Source organism: Sminthopsis crassicaudata, chromosome 3 (assembly GCF_048593235.1).
Source record: "Sminthopsis crassicaudata isolate SCR6 chromosome 3, ASM4859323v1, whole genome shotgun sequence".
Classification (NCBI taxonomy): domain Eukaryota; kingdom Metazoa; phylum Chordata; class Mammalia; order Dasyuromorphia; family Dasyuridae; genus Sminthopsis; species Sminthopsis crassicaudata.
The window spans coordinates 37,796,860-37,819,716 of record NC_133619.1 but is presented as its reverse complement, the minus strand read 5'-3'; the positions used below and the strand labels follow the sequence as shown (position 1 = coordinate 37,819,716).

The following is a 22,857-nucleotide window of genomic DNA, read 5'->3' as shown; positions in this document are numbered from 1 at the left end:
TTCTATGGGTTGCTTCCAAAGTGCTGAAGCATCCCTATTATTAGAATTTCAAAGGGGTTTTTTGGAAGCTCTAGACTGACCATTCAGTGTTGGAGTAAATTCTGTGGGGCATCTTTAAGGTAAGGCTTTGGGACTCAAGATGCTCAAGACTGAGAGAACGGAGTAGAGACGGGGGCTCCAATCAGTCAACACATAGTCAATAATCACTGTGTCAGGCACTGTGCTAAGTTCTGGAGAAATAAAGAAAAAAGAAATGATCCCTTACTTCAAGGGACATACATTGTAAGAAAAGATAAGTTAATTTATATCCCCCACTTTTTACATCATTATAGTTTTTCCCCATTGCCTTCTTCCCTTTCCCATTCGATATAACAGAGAGCCATTCTATATAACAAATACTTATATAGAATTTATTTTATGAAATTTTATTATATGGAATTTAATTAATTTACATTTAACATGTAATTTAGATTGAAAAAAGAAAAAAAATCAACATAATCAATACATTGAAAAAAATGTGCTGTGTAGCCTATATTGGATTGCTTGTTGTTTATAGAAGGAAGTAAGAGGAGGGAGGGAGAAAAATTTGAAGCACAAGATTTTGCAAAGGTGAATGTTGAAAATTATTTTCACACGTATTTGGAAAAATAAAAATATTTTAAAAGGAAAAAAAAAGAAAAAGGAAAAGAAAAAAGTGTGCTATGAGCAACACTTATGAACTTCCTCCTCCTCTTTCCCCAAGGAGTGGAGTGAGATGTCATCTTTTTTCTCTTTTTTGGGGTTTTGCTTAATTTTGCTACATTCATTTTTCATTTTTGTGTATGTAGTGGTTCTCTCCATTTCTGTTTTTGTAGTCATTGTGTATGGTGTTTTCTCGGCTCTGTTTAATTCACTACATTAATTCATGTAGATATTTCCAAGTTTCTATTCATCACATTTATTTCTTCTTTATTCAATATTTTATTTATTTCATTAAATATTTCCCAATTACATGTTTTTGTTTTGTTTTGTTTTGTTTTTTTGTTTGTTTGTTTTTTTTCCCCTGAGGCTGGGGTTAAGTGACTTGCCCAGAGTCACACAGCTAGGAAGTGTTAAGTGTCTGAGGTCAGATTTGAACTTGGGTCCTCCTGAATTCAGGGCTGGTGCTCTATCCACTGCGCCACCTAGCTGCCCCCTCCCAATTACATGTTAACATTTTTCAACATTATCTTTAAAAATTAAAAAATTTAAAGTTCTAAGTTCTCTTCTTCCCTCTTACCCTTTCCCACCATGATTAATCATTTCTTATAATGATAATATTCCATTACATTCATGAACCACAGTTTATTTTGCCATATTCCAGTCAATGGGCATTCTCATTCTGTGCTATCAGAATAGGTGCTACTATCAATATACTGTTGTAAATGGGAAGTTTATTCTTATCTATGGCTTTCTTGGGGTATAAGCACAATAATGGAATTTCTATATCAAAAGATATTAACAATTGGAATATTGCTTTGTTGTAAGAAATGATGAAAGTGATAAATACAGATTAATCTGGAAATAAGGATATAAACTGATGTAGTGAGGTCATCAAAACTGAGAAAATAACATACATAATATCCATGTGGAAATGGAGATCTGTTTGTAAGAGGAACTAATATGTTAATAGAGACAGCATGTGCACAAAAAAGTGTATGCAAAATGCATATATATTTTGACCCAAATTCTTTAAATGTTCATCATGAAGTCATAGTTTTATTAAGCATACTTTTGATGAACTTTTTGATATATTTTTTCCAAGTCTAATCTTGGTTATTACTCATATTTTTATATTAACATTTAATTTAATTTAAATCCCAAATTTTTGAACTTAAAAGCCAAATAAAATGAGCATATCCATTTATAAAGTAGCTTGCACATGAAACCATGAGTCTTCACAACATATAGCTTGTTTTTCCTTTTAAATATGTAATAAATTCAACATAGAATTTTTCAAATTGTCCTGTTTGTCTATTTTTCTATCTGGCCTTTTTTGTTTTGCCAATTTAATTTCTTTATTTTTTTCTCAGTTTTCTTTATTTTTATTTAGTTTTTTCAATTGATCAAAAATACTCTGTCTACTCTCCCTTAAAACCTTGCAAAACTAGACATAGTAAAACAGAAAAAAAAATTCCCACAATGACTACATTTATATGTCTCATTTTGGACCCTGTGTTCGTCATTTCTGTCAGGAGAGCCTGCAAGTACTTAATGGATTTTTAAGCCAGACAAGTTCCCAGGCTATTGATGGATATTTTTTATTTCTATTTTTTGGTTACATTTAACCTTTCACTATTTGTAACCTCTGTCTAGAATTGTGGTTAGTCATTAGAGTTCTTGAGTCATAAATCAGAGTTCTCAAATCTTTCATAACTGTTTATTTTTATAATGTTGTTGCTATATGAATTGTTCTACTGGGCCTGGTCACTTCTCTCCCTCAAGGTCATAAAGTTTGATCGCTATAGCAATAAATCTTTTATGACTTTAAGTAATAAAGTCATTTTTGTTATATTGGTGTATCCCAACTATAAGCAATGGGTATTCATCCATTGATTTGTAATTATTTTTCAAATAATGTTTTGTAATTATATTAATAAAAGTTATGAGTGTATGATGAATATAGATTGACTCACATATTTTAATCATTTTGTATTACCTTTAATCACATTCCTTTTGAATTTTATTATTATGTAGAAATGTTGAAAATTTTTATGTATATTTTGTATCTTGGTACTTTATTAGAACTATTGATTTTTTCAATTAAATGCTGATTCTCTGGCCTTTTCTTAGGAAACCACAGTACTCTTTTATAGATAAAACAAATATTTAGGATCTTTCCAGCTTTATTATTTTTTAAAAAATCTCTTTAAATCAGTGCTGAATTTCACGACCGACTAAGTCATATTGAAAAACTGAAGAACAGATACGAACTTCTTACCGTCATCATGATGCCTCCTGAAGGGGAAGAGGAAAAATCACAAGCCTACTACGTGATAAAGGTATTGTCTTATGTGGGTTACAATTGTGACTTGGCAACATGTCCATAAACTTATGGAATCATAAAAACCGAGGGACCTTGGAGGGCTTTACATCTAAACTTTCATTTTCCAGAAAACCAAGGTCCAGAGATTTGCCTGTATTCAAATCCAGGGCTTCTGACTTATTTTCCACTGTCTGAGTGTTTGGGGTGTTCACTGTAGGGAATGGCTGGAGGAGCTGTATTCAGGATTCCCATTCAGGTATCCCCCGGCTGCTGGCATCATGACAGCCGAGATGGGATGTCCCTTTGCGTCACACAAAAGGCAGCCCAGACAGTGTGGCTCTTGTCCATTGCTTCCCATCAGTTTCCTTTGGGTATAGAAAGACAAAAATTCAATAGTTTCTGCTTTCAAGGTTGCATTCTTCCGGGGAAGGGGGCAGAGTAATGTGTAAACAGACAAGAAAGTAAAAAATATCCTTAAACTGTTCTGTGTTGGGACAAGAACTTGATCTTCTATACACAGGATCTAGTATCCCTTGTTGCTTCCTAAAGTGTCCTACTCTACCCCTCTGCTTCCGCCTAAATGGAGCTATGGTAGGGGAGACAGGAGGGTGAGATAGTTTTCCTGCATTTTGGGCAAAGGGGAGATGAGAACAAGAAAGTCTTGATTATTGTTTTCCTTTTCCCAACCTGGGCTTTTTTTTTTTTTTTTAATTATCATGAGTCATCATGCCTCAGTTCCATTGATGACTTAAAAGAGTGACATTTCCCCCCCAAGTAAGTTTTTAGTTTTACAAGGGAATTTGCCCCTATTTCGACATAATTTTTTTTGTTTATTTAATTTTTATTTTATTTTATAATTATAACTTTTTTTGACAGTACATATGCATGGGTAATTTTTTACAGCATTATCCCTTGCACTTACTTCTATTCAGATTTTTTCCCTTCCTCCCCCAACCCTCCCCCAGATGGCAGGCAGTCTTATACATGTTAAATATATTACAGTATATTCTAGATACAATATATGTGTGTAGAACCGAATTTCTTGCTGCACAGGAAGAATTGGATTCAGAAGGTAAAAATAACAGTTTACACTCATTTCCCAGTGTTCCTTTTCTGGATGTAGCTGATTCTGTTCATCATTAATCAATTGGAATTGGATTAGCTCTTCTCTATGTTGAAGATATCCACTTCCATCAGCATACATCCTCGTACAGTATCATTGTTGAAGTGTATAATGATCTTCTGGTTCTGCTCGTTTCACTCAGCATCAGTTGATGTAAGTCTCTCCAAGCCTCTCTGTATTTCTCCTGTTGGTCATTTCTTACAGAGCAATAATATTCCATAACATTCATATACCATAATTTACCCAACCATTCTCCAGTTGATGGACATCCATTCATCTTCCAGTTTCTAGCCACTACAAAAAGAGCTGCCACAAACATTTTGGCACATACAGGTCCCTTTCCCTTCTTTAGTATTTCCTTGGGAATATAAGCCCAGTAGTAGTATGGCTGGGTCAAAGGGTATGCACATTTTGATAACTTTTTGGGCATAGTTCCACATTGCTCTCCAGAATGGCTGGATTCTTTCACAACTCCACCAACAATGCATCAGTGTCCCAGTTTTCCCACAGCCCCTCCAACATTCATCGTTATTTATTCCTGTCATCTTAGCCAATCTGACAAGTATGTAATGATATCTCAGAGTTGTCTTAATTTGCATTTCTCTGATCAATAGTGATTTGGAACACTCTTTCATATGAGTGGAAATAGTTTTAATTTCATCATCTGAAAATTGTCTGTTCATATCCTTTGACCATTTATCAATTGGAGAATGGCTTGATTTCTTATAAATTAAAGTCAATTCTCTGTATATTTTGGAGATGAGGCCTTTATCAGAACCTTTAACTGTAAAAATGCTTTCCCAATTTGTTACTTTCCTTCTAATCTTGTCTGCATTAGTTTTGTTTGTGCAGAAACTTTTTAATTTGGTGTAATCAAAATGTTCTATTTTGTGATCAATAATGGTCTCTAGTTCTCCCTTGGACACAAACTCCTTCCTCCTCCACAAGTCTGAGAGGTAAACCATCCCATGTTCCTCCAATTTATTTATGATTTCGTTCTTTATGCCTAAATCTTGGACCCATTTTGATCTAATCTTAGTATGTGGTGTTAAATGTGGGTCCATGCCTAGTTTCTGCCATACTAATTTCCAGTTTTCCCAGCAGTTTTTGTCAAATAATGAATTCTTATCCCAAAATTTGGGATCTTTGGGTTTGTCAAACACTAGATTGCTATTTTTATTCACTATCTTGCCCTGTGAACCTAACCTATGCCACTGATCAACTAGTCTATTTCTTAGCCAATACCAAATGGTTTTGGTGACTGTTGCTTTATAATATAGTTCTAGATCAGGTACAGCTAGCCCACCTTCACTTAATTTTTTTTTCATTACTTCCCTTGAAATTCTCGACCTTTTGTTGTTCCATATGAATTATGTTGTTATTTTTTCTAGGTTATTTAAATAGTTTCTTGGGAGTCTGATTGGTATAGCACTAAATAAATAGATTAGTTTAGAGAGTATTGTCATCTTAATTATATTCGCTCGGCCTATCCAAGAGCACTGAATGTCTTTCCAATTATTTAAATCTGACTTTATTTTTGTGGCAAGTGTTTTGTAATTTTGCTCATATAATTCCTGACTCTCCTTTGGTAGATATATTCCCAAATATTTTATACTATCGACCGTTATTTTGAATGGAATTTCTCTTTGTATCTCTTGCTGTTGGATTGTGTTGTTAATGTATAAAAATGCTGAGGATTTATGTGGATTTATTTTGTATCCTGCAACTTTGCTAAAATTCTGAATTATTTCTAATAGCTTTTTAGCAGAGTCTTTGGGGTTCTCTAAGTATACCATCATGTCATCTGCAAAAAGTGACAATTTGATTTCTTCATTTCCTACTCTAATTCCTTGGATCTCTTTCTCGGCTCTTATTGCCGAGGCTAGAGTTTCTAGTACTACATTGAAAAGTAATGGTGATAGTGGGCAACCTTGTTTCACTCCTGATCTTACTGGGAAAGGTTCTAGTTTATCGCCATTACATATGATGTTTACTGAAGGTTTTAAATATATGCTCCTTATTATTTTAAGGAATAGTCCATTTATTCCTATACTCTCAAGCGTTTTTAGTAGGAATGGATGTTGGATTTTATCAAATGCTTTTTCTGCATCTATTGAGATGATCATATGGTTTTTATTAATTTGATTATTAATATGGTCAATTATACTAATAGTTTTCCTAATATTAAACCAGCCCTGCATTCCTGGTATAAATCCCACTTGGTCATAGTGTATTATCCTGGGGATGATTTTCTGAAGTCTATTTGCTAATATCTTATTTAAGATTTTAGCATCAATATTCATTAAGGAAATTGGTCTATAGTTTTCTTTCTCAGTTTTCGATCTACCTGGTTTAGGAATCAGTACCAGGTCTGTGTCATAGAAGGAATTTGGTAGGACTCCTTCAATCCCTATTTTTTCAAATAGTTTACATAGCATTGGAGTTAGTTGTTCTTTAAATGTTTGGTAGAATTCACATGTAAATCCATCTGGTATTTCTACATAAATTTAATGAAATTATTATGTTTGAAAATTACTTAGAAAGGTTGGACAGGGAACGACCACACTGAAATAAAAGTTATTACTCATATGGAAGTTTTTATTCCACATCAATGTTTCGGAGAGTCAGAGGTTCAGCGTTCAATAATCCTTGATTTAGAAGTGCCGCCTTGGTTCTGTCTGGGGTGATGAGATTTCCATTCTAGCACATCTCTGTAGATCTGGAGGGGCAGTCAGTGTGCACCCCCTGGTGGACTGTGGGGCCACTGGTGAGATGGACCAAGCAACAAAAGCCAAAGGACATGGCTTCAGCTGAGAGAAAATCTTTTGTAAAAAGACCCCTTCGTCATCCCAAGTCAATCAGCGTTCAGGAGAATGTCCATCAGACGATTGCCTTGGTTAGGATGCTTTCCACTAGGAAAAGAGAATAACAGGGGTTCTTAAGCCCAAAGGCGGGTTTGTCTCCAGCATGTAAAAGTTTAATCTTACTCTGAGGGGGCCGAAATGTCACCCCCCTCAAAGAGAGGCCATTCTTCCTTGCTTTGGCTGCTCCATTGATTCCTTCTGTATTTCACAGGCAGCCCAGACCAAGGAAGAGCTTCAGCGGGAAGGTGATAGTTTGGACAATGAGATCCACAAGGCTGAGAAAGAGATCTACGCCCTGGAAAACACCCTGCGAGTGCTGCACACCTGTAACTCTAACTACAAACAATCCTTCAAGAAAGTCACTCCGTCCAGTACGTGGGGCAGCACCCATCCTTCCTCCTTCTCGCCAGGAGCTCCGGCAGCCTGGAGGGCTAGGCCCCGGCCAGGCCTGGGGACACCAGAAAGCCAAAAGGCCCAGTCTAAGACAATAATTAAGCAGTCATGTACAGATGGAAGGCTAGCAATCATTGTCAGACCGATGAGTTTAGCCATTCCACCAACAGGGACCAGAATCATTAGTGTAGAGCCTTTTTCATAGCTGACCTAGCACCTTTAAGGAGCCTTTTCTCCAATAATGCATTTATATCTGATGGCACCGTTACAGTAAAGGCTCTGGCCTCTCATCTGCTTTGCCCCAGTTATATAATTCCTAATCAAAAACCACGCCTTATTTCTGATGGTATAACAAGTTTTTGTAATCATAGGTCCTTGAGAAACAATAGGTTACCAATGTGAAAATGGGTTAGATGTGGATTTTAAAATAAGGTCACATTTGAGTCATTCAGAACTAAGATTCTAGTCAGAAAGCTGGCAGAGAATATAAAATAAGGGCAGCAGTGGACTTTCAATCCTTTCTTTCTCTATCAGGGCCCCACAGGCTCCCTTCTTCTCTCTTTCTCCAAGATCCTTCTTCCTTCCCTCCCTGAAATCATCTCATATCTGATTCTGCCCCCAGACACCTTTAGCAACTTATTGTTCATGTAGCGTGGTTACCCACTGCATTCACATGTGAAAAATGAATATTGAGTAATGACACCGAGCCCAGAAAGGAGCCCCCAAACCATCCTTTGTTAGTATTTAGTCAGCCCTCAGGAGTGTATATTCATTTTGGGATTACTGTGATGGCTAAGGCACTCACATGTGGCATTGGGTCTGTGAGAGACTTCTCCATGTGTTGAAAATTGGCAGCAGATATTTAATTTGCCTATTAGGTACCCATTACTGTCTTATAGCTATTGGGGCTACAAAGATCAAATGCAGTAGTTCCTATCCTGACAGAACTTGTGTTTTCCTGGGTATAGTATTTAGTAAGCATTTATTAAACACCTACTAATGTGCAAGGTATTGTTTTGGGGGTTCAGAGTTCAGATACATAGATGAACAGCCCATCCCTTAAGGATATTAAAGTATAATGAGTAAACAGATGAGTAAATGCAAAATAATTGGAGAAGAGACAAGGTTTCTTAGGAGGAACAAGGTACCCCATGAATTAAGCCTTACAAAAATGAAAGATTCTAAGAAGTGGGAGCTAGAGTACATTCCGGGGAGGAGGGTAAGAAGCAGCTTGAGAAAAGACCCAGGCAGGGGAGCTGAATGCTGAGTTTGGGAGATGGTCCTTGGCCAACATTCAGAATATAGGACAAAATGATGTGAGTTAATTCGGGAAGGATAAATTGGAGCCAGACTGGGGGGGGGGGGACCTCACACAGTGAAGGAGTCGATACTTTATCCTAGAAGCAGTATGGAGCCAAGGAAAGGTGGAAAATGGTTATAGTATATTGGAATATACTTCTGAAAGGACTGCATGTAAGCAAATGGGATAGGAACTAACTTAATAATAAATACTTTATGGCGAGGTGGTACAGTGGATAGAGCACCAGCCCTGAAGTCAGGAGGACCTGAGTTCAAATCTGACCTCAGACACTTACCACTTCCTGGCTGTGTGACCCTGGGCAAGTCACTTAACCTTAGTTGCCTCAGCAAAATAAATGAATGCTTTATGGGCATTAATCATCAAGTCTGGTATTCTGTCTAGCCTGTCCCCCAATACCAGTGTATTATCTATCTTCTCTAAAACTCTTTGAATTGTAGGTGCTGAATATGAAATAAAAATTAAACTGGAAGAACAAAAAAGAAATGTAGATGAAAAATACAGGTACAAGCGAAGACAGATGAGGGAACTTCAGGAGGATATCCAGGTAAAGGATGGAGATGGTGATTCATGTTTGCATAGTGTCTTAGGGTTTGCAAGATACTTTTCTCCACAGAAACCTTGGAACCTAATTCCTGTACCTACTATCCCCGCCCTACAAGTATTTTTATTCTAATTTTACAGAAAAGGAAAACAAAGCTAAGAAGTGGGTGGTTATAGTCACTTGGCTGATAAGTATTGGTTCAACTCCACTTTGGGTTCAGTTCTCTCAACACAAATTTTTTTTTTCCAGTAGATCATTGGATTTGTGATTTGACTGATGTGGGTACTCTGTTATGGATGAAAATTCATCCAAGACTTTTAACCCTGTGTGATTCTTATCCATTAATCTGACATGGTGGACCCACCTGTTGTGCTGGAGGCCTTCCTCCAAGTCTGTTTTTCAGCACTTGGGCTGTCCATTTCTTGTGTTGCTTCTTGTTCCATTTCTTTTTCAGTTTTTACATTTCTTCAGGGCTTTCCATTTTGGTCACCATTAGAAACATTCTACCACCTCTGGGTGTTCACCATGCTCCTCATAACCTTTGGGTCCCCTGCAAACTTCAATCTTCAGAAATTATGCTATTCCAGAATTTATAACCACAAAGCATCATGTGTTTTAAAAAGCAGTGTTTTATATTGGGGAAAAGTTCAAATCACTGAAGTAACAATTTCCCAAATTGTATTCAGTTCACTCTCCCTTAATTCTAATTCTGGGCCCAATTCCACGTTCATCTAAAGAGCTTGTTCCAAATAAATACACTAATGAAGTAACGTGATGCATCCAACTATATGCTAGAGTCTGGAAAAGACATTTTTATCCATTTATTTTTTTCCTGTAGACATTTCTAGGCCAATCTTTTTTCAGGCAGTCTTGGATCATAGGAGCCCGATCAATGTTTGGGAGCATGCTGATTGTATCAAGCATGATAGCATACAAACAGGAAAATCTAGGGGACTTCATCACCTGTAATCTCTTTTCCACTTCAGACTCACATCAGAATTGTGAATTTTGGTGAACATTTGAGGCATGCACACATGCCTTTGCTTTTATGTTTCATTTGATGTTAAGAGGGTCATTGGATGGGTTCTCATTTAACAAGGAGTCATATACAATCTTAATGTATCTATGAATAACTCCCTTGGAAAGAGATCCTTTTACTGAGTGAAGGGCCTTTTTGCAATTAGACAGTAGTGCACATGGCAGCATTTTTCATTCTCTGTCCCTCTCGTGTAACTAAAGACGTAACCTTTTTTAGTGAATTATTTTCTGGCTTCCCTTTTCATATTCTCCATCATGGGTATGTATGTCATTCCTCTAAAAACTTTACAAGCCCGAGAAAGTAAGGAAGGAGGGCTTCAGTCACTGATATTCTCTTGATTCTTTTTTTGAGCAGTCATTTTTCAGAGTGTACTCTGGATTATAAGGAGAAAAAGTTTGCCCAGGCCCCATGTGCAATAAATAAAACAAGTGGAGATTGAAATAGGATACTCTTGTCTGCCCTTCCCCTCCACTCTGTTGTTGCCTTTTAACAGCCTGTTGGAGCTTGAGAGAAGGAACGAAGTGGGCCTGGATCCATCTCGGCCACAGCACCTCCACACGCTATGGCTCTTGAGGAGGCGGTCTCACGGGTCAGGACAGACATAGGGATGTGTGTCGGGATATTGGGTCCCCGAGGATATTGGGGGGCCCAGTATACCCAGGGGAAGGGAGGGTGGGCCTTTTGGGGTGACTACATAGCAAAGATCTCTGCAGAAGTTCAAGGGCAGGGCTTGTCAAGCCAGGCCTGCAGCTGATCTCATTCTAACATGGGATCATAAATTGAGAACTAGAAAGGATGAAGTCTATGATTATTTAAAAGCATTTAGCCCACACATGAAAAAGCTAGTTAATTAGTTAGTGGAGAATGCCTCTTGTTTAGATGTGGAAGGCAGAATGTGGAAGGATAGACATTGGAGATGCATTCTATGTCTTGGATGGACACTACAAATAAGCAATATTTTTTAATAGTTAAAATAAACAATGATTTTTTTTTTTTTGCAGGGGAATGGGAACCATTAGTTGCCTAATAAATTAAGAAAGGCCTTTTCAAGGAAATAGAACTAAAATTGAGCTCAAAAGAGGAAGACTAGCCCCAAGAGGAGGAGGCAGGGAAGGGGAGCAGTCTTGGCTTAGGGACAGAATGGGACAGAATGCTGCACAGAAGGATGTTTGGCTAGAGTTTAAAGTGTTGAAAGGAAGATCTGAATATGATAGTTTATTTAATATATTTTATTTTTATCAACATCTAGTGAGAACATTCTGGATTTTCCAGAACCTGCAGCACTGGGGAATGGATAGAGAGCTGGCTTTAGTGAGAGGGAGAGCTGGGTCAAGTCCCATCTCTGACATGGCTAGGCAGGGTAGCTTTCTTTAAAATTAGAAGCTGCTAATTAGTATCAGTGAAGTGGATTTTCTTACTAGGGAACTCTCTACGCTGATGAAATCTAGATCCAATCAAAAAAAAAAAAAAAACAACACAAACACCCCCAAAATTTATCAGAGTTTTATAGTAGCCCACTTGCTTTGAGCCACATTCACTCTCTATAGTTCTCGATGTGAATGGCTTTTTCTATCATAAGTCCATTGAAATTACCTTGAATCATGTTGTAGTTGAAAAGAGCCAAGTCCATCACAGTTGATCATATAATCTTATTATTACTGTAAATAATATTCTCTTGGTTCCACTCATTTCATTTAGCAGGAGTTTATGTAAGTCTTTCCAGGCTTTTCTTAGTCTGCTTGACATTTCTTGTAGAACAATAATATAGGATTACCCTCAAAAACATAACTTTTCTGCCATTCCCCAGTTAATAGATATCCACTCAATTGTGGAAGATAGTTTTAGAAAGAAGGGACTAACACTTGGTGAATTGGAGAAACTTTCCTGTAGAAGGCAGGTTCTGATCTAAGTCTTGAAGAAGTCAGGAAAGTTTTACTCTTCTCTCCTCAGGCACTTTATGATACCTAAAATAAGGGAAATGAAACGATACTCATCAAGTGGCAATTTGCAGAACTGAACCTATTTACCATATGTATAAGGTGTATTAATCCTTTGTATTCCACAGAGCATGGAGAACACTTCAGATGTCTTAAAAAATCTAATAAACAATTGCAAAGAAAGGTTTTCAGAGAAGCGCGCTTATGCAGTTGAATTAACCAATGACACCGAAGAGCAGGAGCCCAAAATAGAGAGAGTTCAGAGACAGGTATTTATTTGCATCTTTTAAAATTTGTCTTAGTATAATGTATACTTTCTGAAATTACCTATGGTAAATAACTATTTTTTTAAAAGAAAATCTATTTGACAATCGAAATGACTTTTTAAAAAAATCACAACTGTTAACCCATGTCAAACGGTAATGGTGTCTTTTCCCCAAACAGTGTGCTAAACTCATCAAAGAAATCCGTCTTGCAAAGGAAACTGAAGAACCAACTTTAGAAGAGTATGATATCAGTCTTCGAGAAATCAAAGAATATAACAAATCCATTGACAAATTGTTAGTTAAGACCCTAGAGGAAAATCCTGAGTTATTTGACATCTTCCAAACATACTTTCAGCAGGTAACAGCTTCTTTTACGCACTTCATTTGTGTAGAATTTTAATGAGTGGACTTCCCATAAATGCTCTATTGGGGTATTGTAATGAAAGAGCTTTAAGGCAGAGGCCTGGGTTCAAATCTCAGTGCTGCTACAGGTGACCTTGGGTGAATTCTACAAGCCGAATCTCATCACCTATTAAGTAATGGGGGTGCATGAGATCCCTGAGTCAATTTCATTCTAGTTCTACACCCCATAATAGGGCAAACAATAAACGAATATAAATACTGTAATGCCGGAGAAACTGAGGCAAGATCAAGATTAGAGAATATTTAATAATTTATTTGAAAGGGAGAGATTTACTGGGACCAAATGGATCCATGGGTCCCAGGGCTGAATCCAGCCAACAATATGAGTTCTCAATGACCTATATACATGTGGCTCAGACACAGGGGGTAGACTGAGGCAGGGATGGAGTCAGGGTGTTGAGAGTGGGAAGGGGACTTTGACAGGATGGGGTGAATCACCAAAAATGGGGATGACATAATGGGGGGAGGTACCCAGGAGATGGGGAGAGGCATCTTGATAAGATAGTAAACATAAGATCTTTTATTCTTAACAAATATTCTGATTAAGAGGGAGGGGAGGTTTTGCAGGATTGAGCAGAACAATTAGGGAAACGGAGGCAGGACAATTTAGGGAAACTGAGTCAAGATAATTAGGGGAACTGAGTCAGGACAATAAAAGAGAACTGTGGCATAACATTCCACACTCTCTCTCTTATGAATATTCAAATCATTACATTACCTTCCTTTAGAAGGTCTTAGCACCACAATTTTGACCAACCCTACATAAAGCAAATAAACCAAACTAAAACTAGAAAAATGCAAGAACTTGTGCTACGGACCAGTCTCTCCCCGATAACTCCAGAGTTATTAGCATAAAAACAGCATTCCTCATTTAGGGAGACACATAAGCCTCCCTGTCCAGGTCTTCTGCAGTTGGGGAGCATCTCAGCCAGAGAATCTGGTTTGAGATGAATAATTTACTGTGAATTAGGTCTGTGATCATTTGTGCTTTAACTCAGCCTATGCTGAGTAGCAGTGCTCAAGACAGTCTTGCTGCCCATTCTAAGAGGGCACCCCAAGTCTGTCAGGGACTCCCAAGGGGAAAAGTGGGGCCTGGAGTAGCTCCACCTATCCCCTCTCTATGGAACAGGAGCTGCTACTAGGAAACAGGTTTCTGAGCAAATTGTGCAGTTAGACCAAGGAAGGCAACCCCAAACTATTAGAGTCCTGATATCAAAATGCTGAAATACTACTTAAGGGACTGGAGTAACAAGAGTGGAGAAACAGATCAGAGAGACTGCCAGTCCCAGGACAGGTGTCTGATTTGTTTGTTTCTATAAAATTATCCCCAAAACGGAGTCTGCCAGGGCAATTCCAGCAGAATAAGGGATTTCAAATTAAAATATAACCAGCAAATCATAGTCCAGTAAATTTTAAGCAAGGAGTAAAAACAAAAATGATTGCTTAAAATAATTTCCAACTTAATCTGAACTAATGAGATAGGAGGCAAGGCAGAAGTACCTAAGAAAAATACATCAGTTTTCCCCAATTTCCTAACCATTTTCAACCAGTTTCTTCCTCCCTTTTTTTCTCACAGAAAGGAATTATCAAATAACCATTTCACATATAAATCCCAAGAGTGAATCAAAATTCCTATATATAACAGACAAGTACAGTAAGTTTCCTAAAATTCCTCAACAAACAACAATAGTTAGACTGTTTTAACAAATCCATCCTGAATTTTAAACACAGGGTTCCTAAATTTCCATATCAGTCCATCAGAGGTAAAGGACAAAAAGTGCTTCAGGCTGGGCACTGGCGGGGATTCTCAGTTCATGCAGAGGATCCACGTGGTGTGGCTTAGTGTGCTGACAATCAAAGCTCATCTAGGTCCCAGAAGCAAGTTGATACCTGTAATTTGACCAAAATCTAGGACAAAAAACACAAATCTAACAAACAAAGGTTAGAACTGATAACAAATGCAAAGAGGCCAGTATGAATTGGCCAGCTGCTTAATAGGTTCACTTTTTTCATATCTAAGTAGATATTTTCACAAGTAAACATTATACATACAAATCATTTTGCTTTTAAAATACCTAATACATAGATATCCCAAATTACAAATTGTCCATAATCAAAACATTTTCAAAAGGACCAAAAAATATTATTTTCAGAGGCTCTTTAAATGACCTCAGGATGACCCAATACAATCAATTAAAACTTAGAATATCCTATACAGAATATCCTAATACCGCATAAAAGAATCCAAGAGGTTCTTAAAACTTAAATTTTTAGAAATACCATAACCTCATATTGATAACAGTAATAAATTTGTTTCAGTAAGTTCACAAGTTATCTTACATATTTAACAGAAACATTTCCAAAAGGATAAGGAAAAACTATTATTTTCAGAAGCCCTTTAAATGGGGCATAACCTCAGGATATACTCAATTAAACTTAATACTGAATACCCAAATCCACATAAAAGAATCTGAAAGATTCTTAAAAATATCCTTCAAACAGTAGAAACAATTAATATTTGAACCAGCAAGGAGCTGCAGTTTATTTAAAAAAAAAAAACCCACCATCTTAATGGGGGGGGGGGGGGGAAGATTAGATTGTCTTTTTCTATGTGGTCACCCTTCCACCATTCCACCATGCTTCCTGACCCCAATTTCTCACAACTAACCTTTTTAGGGTGCCATTTCCCCCGGGATCCAATCTGCCAACTAAAGACAGACCCCAACCTCATGAAGTATCTCCTTTCTCATGGCAAATGGCAAATTCACTAGGGTGCCTTTTTGTTCCCTATTTCTGGAAAGCCGTTTTTCCTCTCTCTTCCTCCTTCTCTCACACCATCTCTTCCTGTCCCATCTCTGTTTCTTTCCTCCCAATGCCTACTTGCTCAAACCTTCTCAACATACTTTAAAGTCCCAAACCAATAACCCTTCTCACTAAATGCCCCATTTAAACTATTAATGGCTTTTGCAAATCAATCTCTCTTGTCCCTTGTCTTTAAATCACCTTTTTTTTTTAACTTTAAACTTCAAGATTCACAAATAACTTTGAACTAAATTTCATAAAACTTATACATATATCCAACAGAGCTGACAAATTTTTAAGGCATAACTCATAGTTTACAAATTTACCCAAAACTTCTAGAAAGCAACATACCATCTAAGTAGGGAGATACAAACAAGACCTCCCAAGGTAAGCTACTGGCATTTTTTTTTTTTTTTGACTGAATGAGAAAATATTTAATACCAGATAACAAAACAAAGAACATCTCAAAGAGACTGTTCATCTTAAACTTATTTATGGCACAACTGTTCATTGTTTTATAAAGCCTTTTATGTTCTATTTACTTCTTGGTGTTATTCATACATAATGACATATGTATAGACCTTCTATTTTGCACTGAAGGAATCAATTGAAGCAAATAAATAGCTGTCAAACTCATCCAACAAGACTTAGCCAAGAAAGCTACTTTCAAATTAGTCTTTATCACAGCAACTACTGCTCTTTCTATCAAGATAGCAAGAACATTATTAGGAGATTATCTCCACAAATCACATGACATTGGATTGGATAAACTTTAAGAGAAATTGACACATTTCTAATCCAAGGTATCCATGGCTATGTATTGCATTAAATATTATCCCTGCAAAATTTTGATGAATTAATGTGAAATGATAAGATTCATTGATTTAGATCTTTAGTGTCCTTGTTAATCAGTCAGTTATATAAGTAGTCTTTGTGAGGTACTGGCATTTTGTTTTTAATAACTTATATTTTAACTTAAAATCCAATCAAATACAGCTTTAAATTTCCAAAAACATAAAACTGCTTTTCCTGTCGTATTTCAAATAATGAATTTCACTAAACATCATAGTTTTTTTTTTTTTTTTTTTTTTTTTTTTTTTTCCTTTCTCTCTAGTCCCACGGGGCCATTATTCCCAATGAACTTTTCCTAAGCCCCAACTTTGGCCAGAATTGGAGCCTTTAGAAAAGTCAGACCCTTCCTTGCCTAATTAGAGGTACGTGACCCCTTTCAGATAAGTTAACAGAACTTCACTCTAACAAGTTCTTAAGATCTTACATTCAAAGATAACTAAATCTAGCCTGCAAAGGCAATAGTAAAATTATTTCCCACAATTTAAGAAGCATCCTAAAATTCCTAATCAAATGTTTTCTCCAGCCAGAGTTCAAAGCAATTAGCATAAAATCCTTTTGTTCTCCAAAGGCCTTATCTAGGCTAGCCCAACCCAAGCCACACCTGACTTTTAAACTACTTCAAGAGAAGTTATAAAATACTTACAAATTATCACAAGCAAATTTTATACTAAGTACAGTTGCAACATTGAAATAACCAATTCCCAAATTTCTTAATCATTGTTCTTAAACTTAATAGAGCTTTTAAATTAACAAAACAGACAAACAAGTCACACAGAACACACAGACATAGATTGCATAGTCAAAACATTTAACACACAGACCAGAGGCTATCTGGAAACCTTAGAGTAGCCCTGAGGGAAGTTGTCAGCTCCCGCGTCTTCCCTCCCAGAATCAGATGGTAGAATGCCCAGAGTTGTGCCAACTGGCACACAGAACAGATGTGTCTTAAGAGATATCCAGGTAGTACCCCTGCATCCAGAGGACCCTGCTCCCAGAATTTATGTCTGTCAGCATTTCATTATTCTGAGAATCCAGATGCTAGTACAGACAGACAGAACAGAACAGGTCTTAAAACATTCAGACTTACTTTCCCATGGTTGAAATGGAGTGTCCACCATTGGGCTTCAGACACAGTTGTGGCTGAAAACCGCTCTTTGCAGGAGGCTCTGGAAAAACATCCAGAGGGCCGGCCTTTACCCACAGAGAACCTAGATCCCCAGACATCCTGGGGCCCAAGGCAGAGACCTGAAAGTCTCTAATCACTAATCCTGCTCATTTTCTAACATCTCGGTGGGAAGCCTCCAAAATGTAATGCTGGAGAAACTGGGGCAGAATAGAGATTAGAGAGTATTTAATATTTTATTTGACAGGGAGAGATTTACTGGAACCAAATGGATTCATGGTTTGGTCCCAGGGCTGGATGAGACTATAGTCTCCAAGAATCCAGCAAACAATCTGAGTTCTCAATGACATATATACATGTGGCGCAGACTCAGGGTAGACTGAGGCGGGGCAGAGTCAGGGTGCTGAGAGCGGGAATGGGACTCTGACAGGATGGGGTAAGTCACCAAAGATGGGGACATAATAGGGGGAGGCACTCTGGAGATGGGGAGAGGCATCTTGATAAGACCTATTCTGATAGCTTGGGATGGGGAGGGGCATTCTGATATTCTGAAATATAAGATCTTTTATCCTTATCAAGTATTCTGATTGAGGGAGGAGAAGTTTTGCAGGATTAAGCAAAACAATTGTAAACTGAGGCAGAGCAAATAGGGAAACTGAGTCAGGATAATAAAAGAGAACTGTGGCATAACAATAGCATCAGTGACACAGCGATTGTTGTTCAGGAAAATGAAATCCTCTCCAGCCCTGTCATAACAAGCAGTATCCCTCTTCTTCCAGGTGGGTTTGGAATTTCCACCAAGGACTAGGGATAGCTACCACATGTCTCGGAGTTCTTCTCAGAGTTCGTCAGTCAGGTGAGCGGTGCTCTTCCCCAATCATTAAGTTGATCAGCAGGTTCTTGACTGCTGTCCAGACTGCTGTCAGTCCAGGCTCCCACCGAGTGGGGGCCGGCAGTGGAGTTGCACGCTGCTCCCCACCTGTATCTCTGGCTGCTGGGGTTGCCAAGATGATTAACAGGCCCAGGGAGGCTCCCACCTTGGACTAGGCAGAAAGGTCTGCTCTGGGGCTGGTCAGGAGAAGTGGAGACACTAGATGGATCTCCAGGAGCATCTTCTCCTGGGTCACACCCATTCCAGGCCAGCCTCAGCTCTGAAAGACCTCACTACTGGCATCTTTTATGATCACATTAGAAAGCATGGCAGCACTGGTTGTGTTCTAATTGATGGTGTTTTAGTAAGTTCACAAGTTATCTTTCATATTTAACAGAAAAATTTTCAAAAGGACAAGGAAAAACTGTTATTTTCAAAAGCCCTTTCTAATAAATGAGGATCAGCCATTATGAGAAACAACCCTAGTCAGAAAAGTAAAAAAATTTAATTATGAAAATATTGTGTGTCTTGTGTATGTATATGTGCATTGCACAGGTGCATAATTATATGAACATCCATAATAAAGCCTTTATTAAGCACTTATCAAGCACTGTTCTTCCTGCTTGGAACACAAACACAAGCATAGGAGACCATCTTGCCCTTAAGCAATGGGAAGAGACAAAGGGGAGCTGGAAAGGAAAGAATGAGAATGAGGCAGAGAAAAGGGGACCAGCCCAGTTTGCTGAAGTCAGGAAAGTGAGCTGAAGGAGGAAGGAAGTGAGCGGGCAAGAGAGCAGGTTTGAGGTGGAAGGCAAGGGTGAGGGCGGAGACGAGTTCATTACTGAAAATATGTAGGAAGCACTCAGCTGCCAGACCTTCTGCTAAGCCGTAGGATACAAATGTAAGAAACCAAGCCGGTCCAAGCCTCGAGGGGCTTCTCTTAGAATGAAAGACCAGCTATCACCAGAGCACCCAAAGGAAGCACAATTTGGAATGGCTGAGAAGTGCTGGGGAGGTTCTGAGTGGAATAATGGGAAAGCTTCCTTCCTCTGCAGACCCCAAGGGGCTTTTAGGAACCACTCTCAAATTCTGGTGGGAAAAGGATGAGGAGGATGAAGCTGGAGCACATGGGGTGTGGTTTGGAGCTACAGAGGCTGGGAAGATCACAATATATCACCTGTACTTGTAAATGGCGAGTCATTTTTGTCAGAATGATGCTCTTTTATGGGAAAGGGAATGGTCTTCATATTCTGAATGTGACGATTTCTTGGTGCACTTCATTCTGTCACCCAGAATACTGTCAACTGGAATGCAACCAGTTTTTCTAACCAGAGATAATACAGTAGTTCTGATGTTAAATCTAGAACCCCCAGCATCTCATCCACCAGTCAGCATTTCTACTGTCTTAGGACCACACCCTACCCTTTGATCCCGCTCATTCGATTTTGCCTCATTGTTCTTGTCCCCACATTGGCACAAGCTCAAACATTTCCACTTTTTAGAAATCATTCCATGTTGATGGGAATCCTTTGGTGGGGAAGGGTAGATCTTTCTGGCTTGAATGCCATTTCCATCTTCTTTGGTGGCACCTCGGGTGTTCTTGGTTTTCTGGGCAAAAGCAGTGATTTTCCCGGTATTGGTGCTAAGAGCTCCAGAGAAAAACCTGGGCATGGTTCCTGTCTGTGCTTTTACTTTCATCTAGAAACGCTCTAGGACACTTAGGCTCAGTTGGGTCTGATGCCAAGGCTGTTGTCCATACTTGTTTGTCCTAATTTAGGGGTAATGTTGCTTGTAATCATCTATAAATGAATTTTGATCTAAAAGCATGTTGCCCTGCTCAGTTCTCTCTCTGGCTGGGAGAGGTGGTTTCTGAGCTTTATTTTGCCCATTGTGATCACTTACATGTTAAACTTCTGTAGGCAATGGTGACAGGTGTCAAGATCTTTGCATTTACCTTCCCAAATCAATAGCTTATTTGAGTAAGTCAGATGGGGAACTCTTGTAATTTCCCTTTCAATTCTGCTTTAACTGATCATTCACTGGCCTGATGATTCACAGATAAGACAAATGACTTGGAAACAATTCTCACATAATTAATTGGGTATTTCCTGTATTGAAATAGAGACCCCTTTATTACTTGGTGATATTTGGTGCTGGCCCTAGCCCATGCTTTTAAAACCTCTTCTTGAAGATTGATTGTAATCATGTTAGAGAAGCTTCAGGGTTTGCTTGATTTTTAGTAATCTCAATTATATTATGCAACATGTTTTTTTTGCTATTGCCCCCCATGACTTTTGAATTGAAGTCACTAAGTATCAGTGTCATTATTGTTACAATTACCAGAGATCTGAGCCCCATGCTGACAGAAGTCACATAGGAGCCAACACTTTCAGGGATACAGGTTAGGATCCAAGTGCCTGGACTCCTTCAGGGCACCATGGAAGGAGACCAGAGCTGGTGCTGAGTGAATTCAGCCTGGGGGAGGGAAGGGGAGATCTTGTCTCCTTGTCTGACTTCCCCACCCCTCCAACCCAGTTCCCTCATGTTCAGGCTGACAAGTTGCTGGCTATGTCACTACTGATAGCATCTTTAGTCACCTTGACAGGTGAAGTTTCAAATCAATCTCCTTCCCACCTACAAGTGCATCATTGTCTGCCAAAGTCATAAGCATTCTCCCTCTATTTCTACCTTCATTTATATTCTCCTCAGCCTTTCTCTGCAGATTATCTTCATCCTTTGTGTTCCATTGTGCCTAATACACTTTGCCTTAAAATATTACACATGTATTTTTAAACACACACACACACCCACTCTCACACAGAGCTGTCCCATTCCTCTTACCCCCTCGACTTTCTCTAGTAGATTACCCATCTCGGCCATCTTTTCTTCTAAGTCCAGCTCAAAGAAGGTTCCCATTGCCCACTAGTTAGGTGCCTTGCTCTTCTGAGTTCTAGTAAACTTATTGAGAGGAACAAATAACTAGTTTCTGAAATATATCTCCAACACTTAACACATGGCTTGTCTCTTCTTCCTAACAAACATATGCTAACAGTTGGGGGGAAAAAAATCACACTTCTTGAGCTTATCTGTTCCTTACAACTTTTTCTTCCTATGAAGCACACTCCATCCACTTGTATCATACAGCCTAGAAGCTTGTTACCATGCCATTTCTGGTTATCCTCTAGACTTTTAAAGCCTAGGACCTGAGTCTGTAGTCTTTGCTTCTACACCTGCCTCTTGCTTTTTCTGTGTCCTTGAGGACCTCCATTAACATGTCGCCTCACATGAGATGGCCTTTCAATTCATCAGTCTCCTTAATGACTGTATCATCGACTGGGCTGGACCACAGCAGTCATGGTTCTCCATCATTGTGCTACTTCCCAGCCTTGCAGGGTTGCCTATTCTCCTTTGGGATGGGCCTAAATCTGCTTATTTGTAGCTATTGTCCATTATTCCTACTACTTCCTGGGGCCAAGCAAGACAAGTTCATTCTACTTTTACATGATAGCCCATAAAATAATTGAAGATCTTCCCTCCTCTTCAGGCTAAACATCCCCAGTGATGTCAGTTTCTCATTTGTCATGGATTAGAAATCCTTCATCATCAAATAATGATCTTTTGGATATGCTCCACTTTGTCATTATCATTCCTAAACCATGGTGCTCAGAACTCTCTTCAGAACTTTTCCCTTCTCATTTAATTTTTTAAATTCTGGATTCTTCCCCTCACTACACACCCTTGAGAAAGGAAGAAATACAAAAGTCATTGCAAATATCAAATCAAGCAAAAAATATTTCCCCATTAACCAAAAAAAAAAAATGGTGTCAGTTTGCAGTGAATCCATTCATTAGCACTCTTTAGAGGTAGGTGGCATTTTTCATCCTGGGTCCTTTGAAAAGGTCTTAGATTATTATGGCTAAGTCTTTCCCAGTTGGTCGTGACACAGTATTGCTGTTACCATTCATTGTATGTACAATGTTCTCTGGTTCTTCTCACTTTGCTTCAGTAAGTACAAATTTTTCCAAGTTTTCCTAAAAACATCTCCTTTATTACTTCTAAAACAGCATTTCCATCATATTTTTATACACTTGTTCAGTCATTTTCTGCTTGATGGACACAGGTCCACCATACTTTAAAGATAGATCCAGGTAAGGTACACCTGGAATCATCACTTAGAAGCTGTCCATGCATCCAAAGATATGGTTAACTCTCTTGGCTGTCATGTCACATTGTTGAGCTTCTTACAAGACAACAAAATTCCTAGATCTTTCCCAGGTCAACTGCCGTCTAATCCTCTC

General features: G+C 38.4%; 1 protein-coding gene across 1 annotated transcript in view; it reads left to right on the top strand.

The window, feature by feature from the left end:
• Positions 1–22,857, top strand: part of CCDC39 (coiled-coil domain 39 molecular ruler complex subunit) — a 43,537-nt gene that overhangs the window by 18,241 nt on the left and 2,439 nt on the right. The window contains 6 exon segments of the mRNA XM_074298266.1: positions 2,897–3,020; positions 7,203–7,362; positions 9,143–9,249; positions 12,351–12,491; positions 12,667–12,846; positions 18,468–18,544. Of these exon segments, the coding sequence (XP_074154367.1) occupies positions 2,897–3,020; positions 7,203–7,362; positions 9,143–9,249; positions 12,351–12,491; positions 12,667–12,846; positions 18,468–18,544 (789 nt within the window).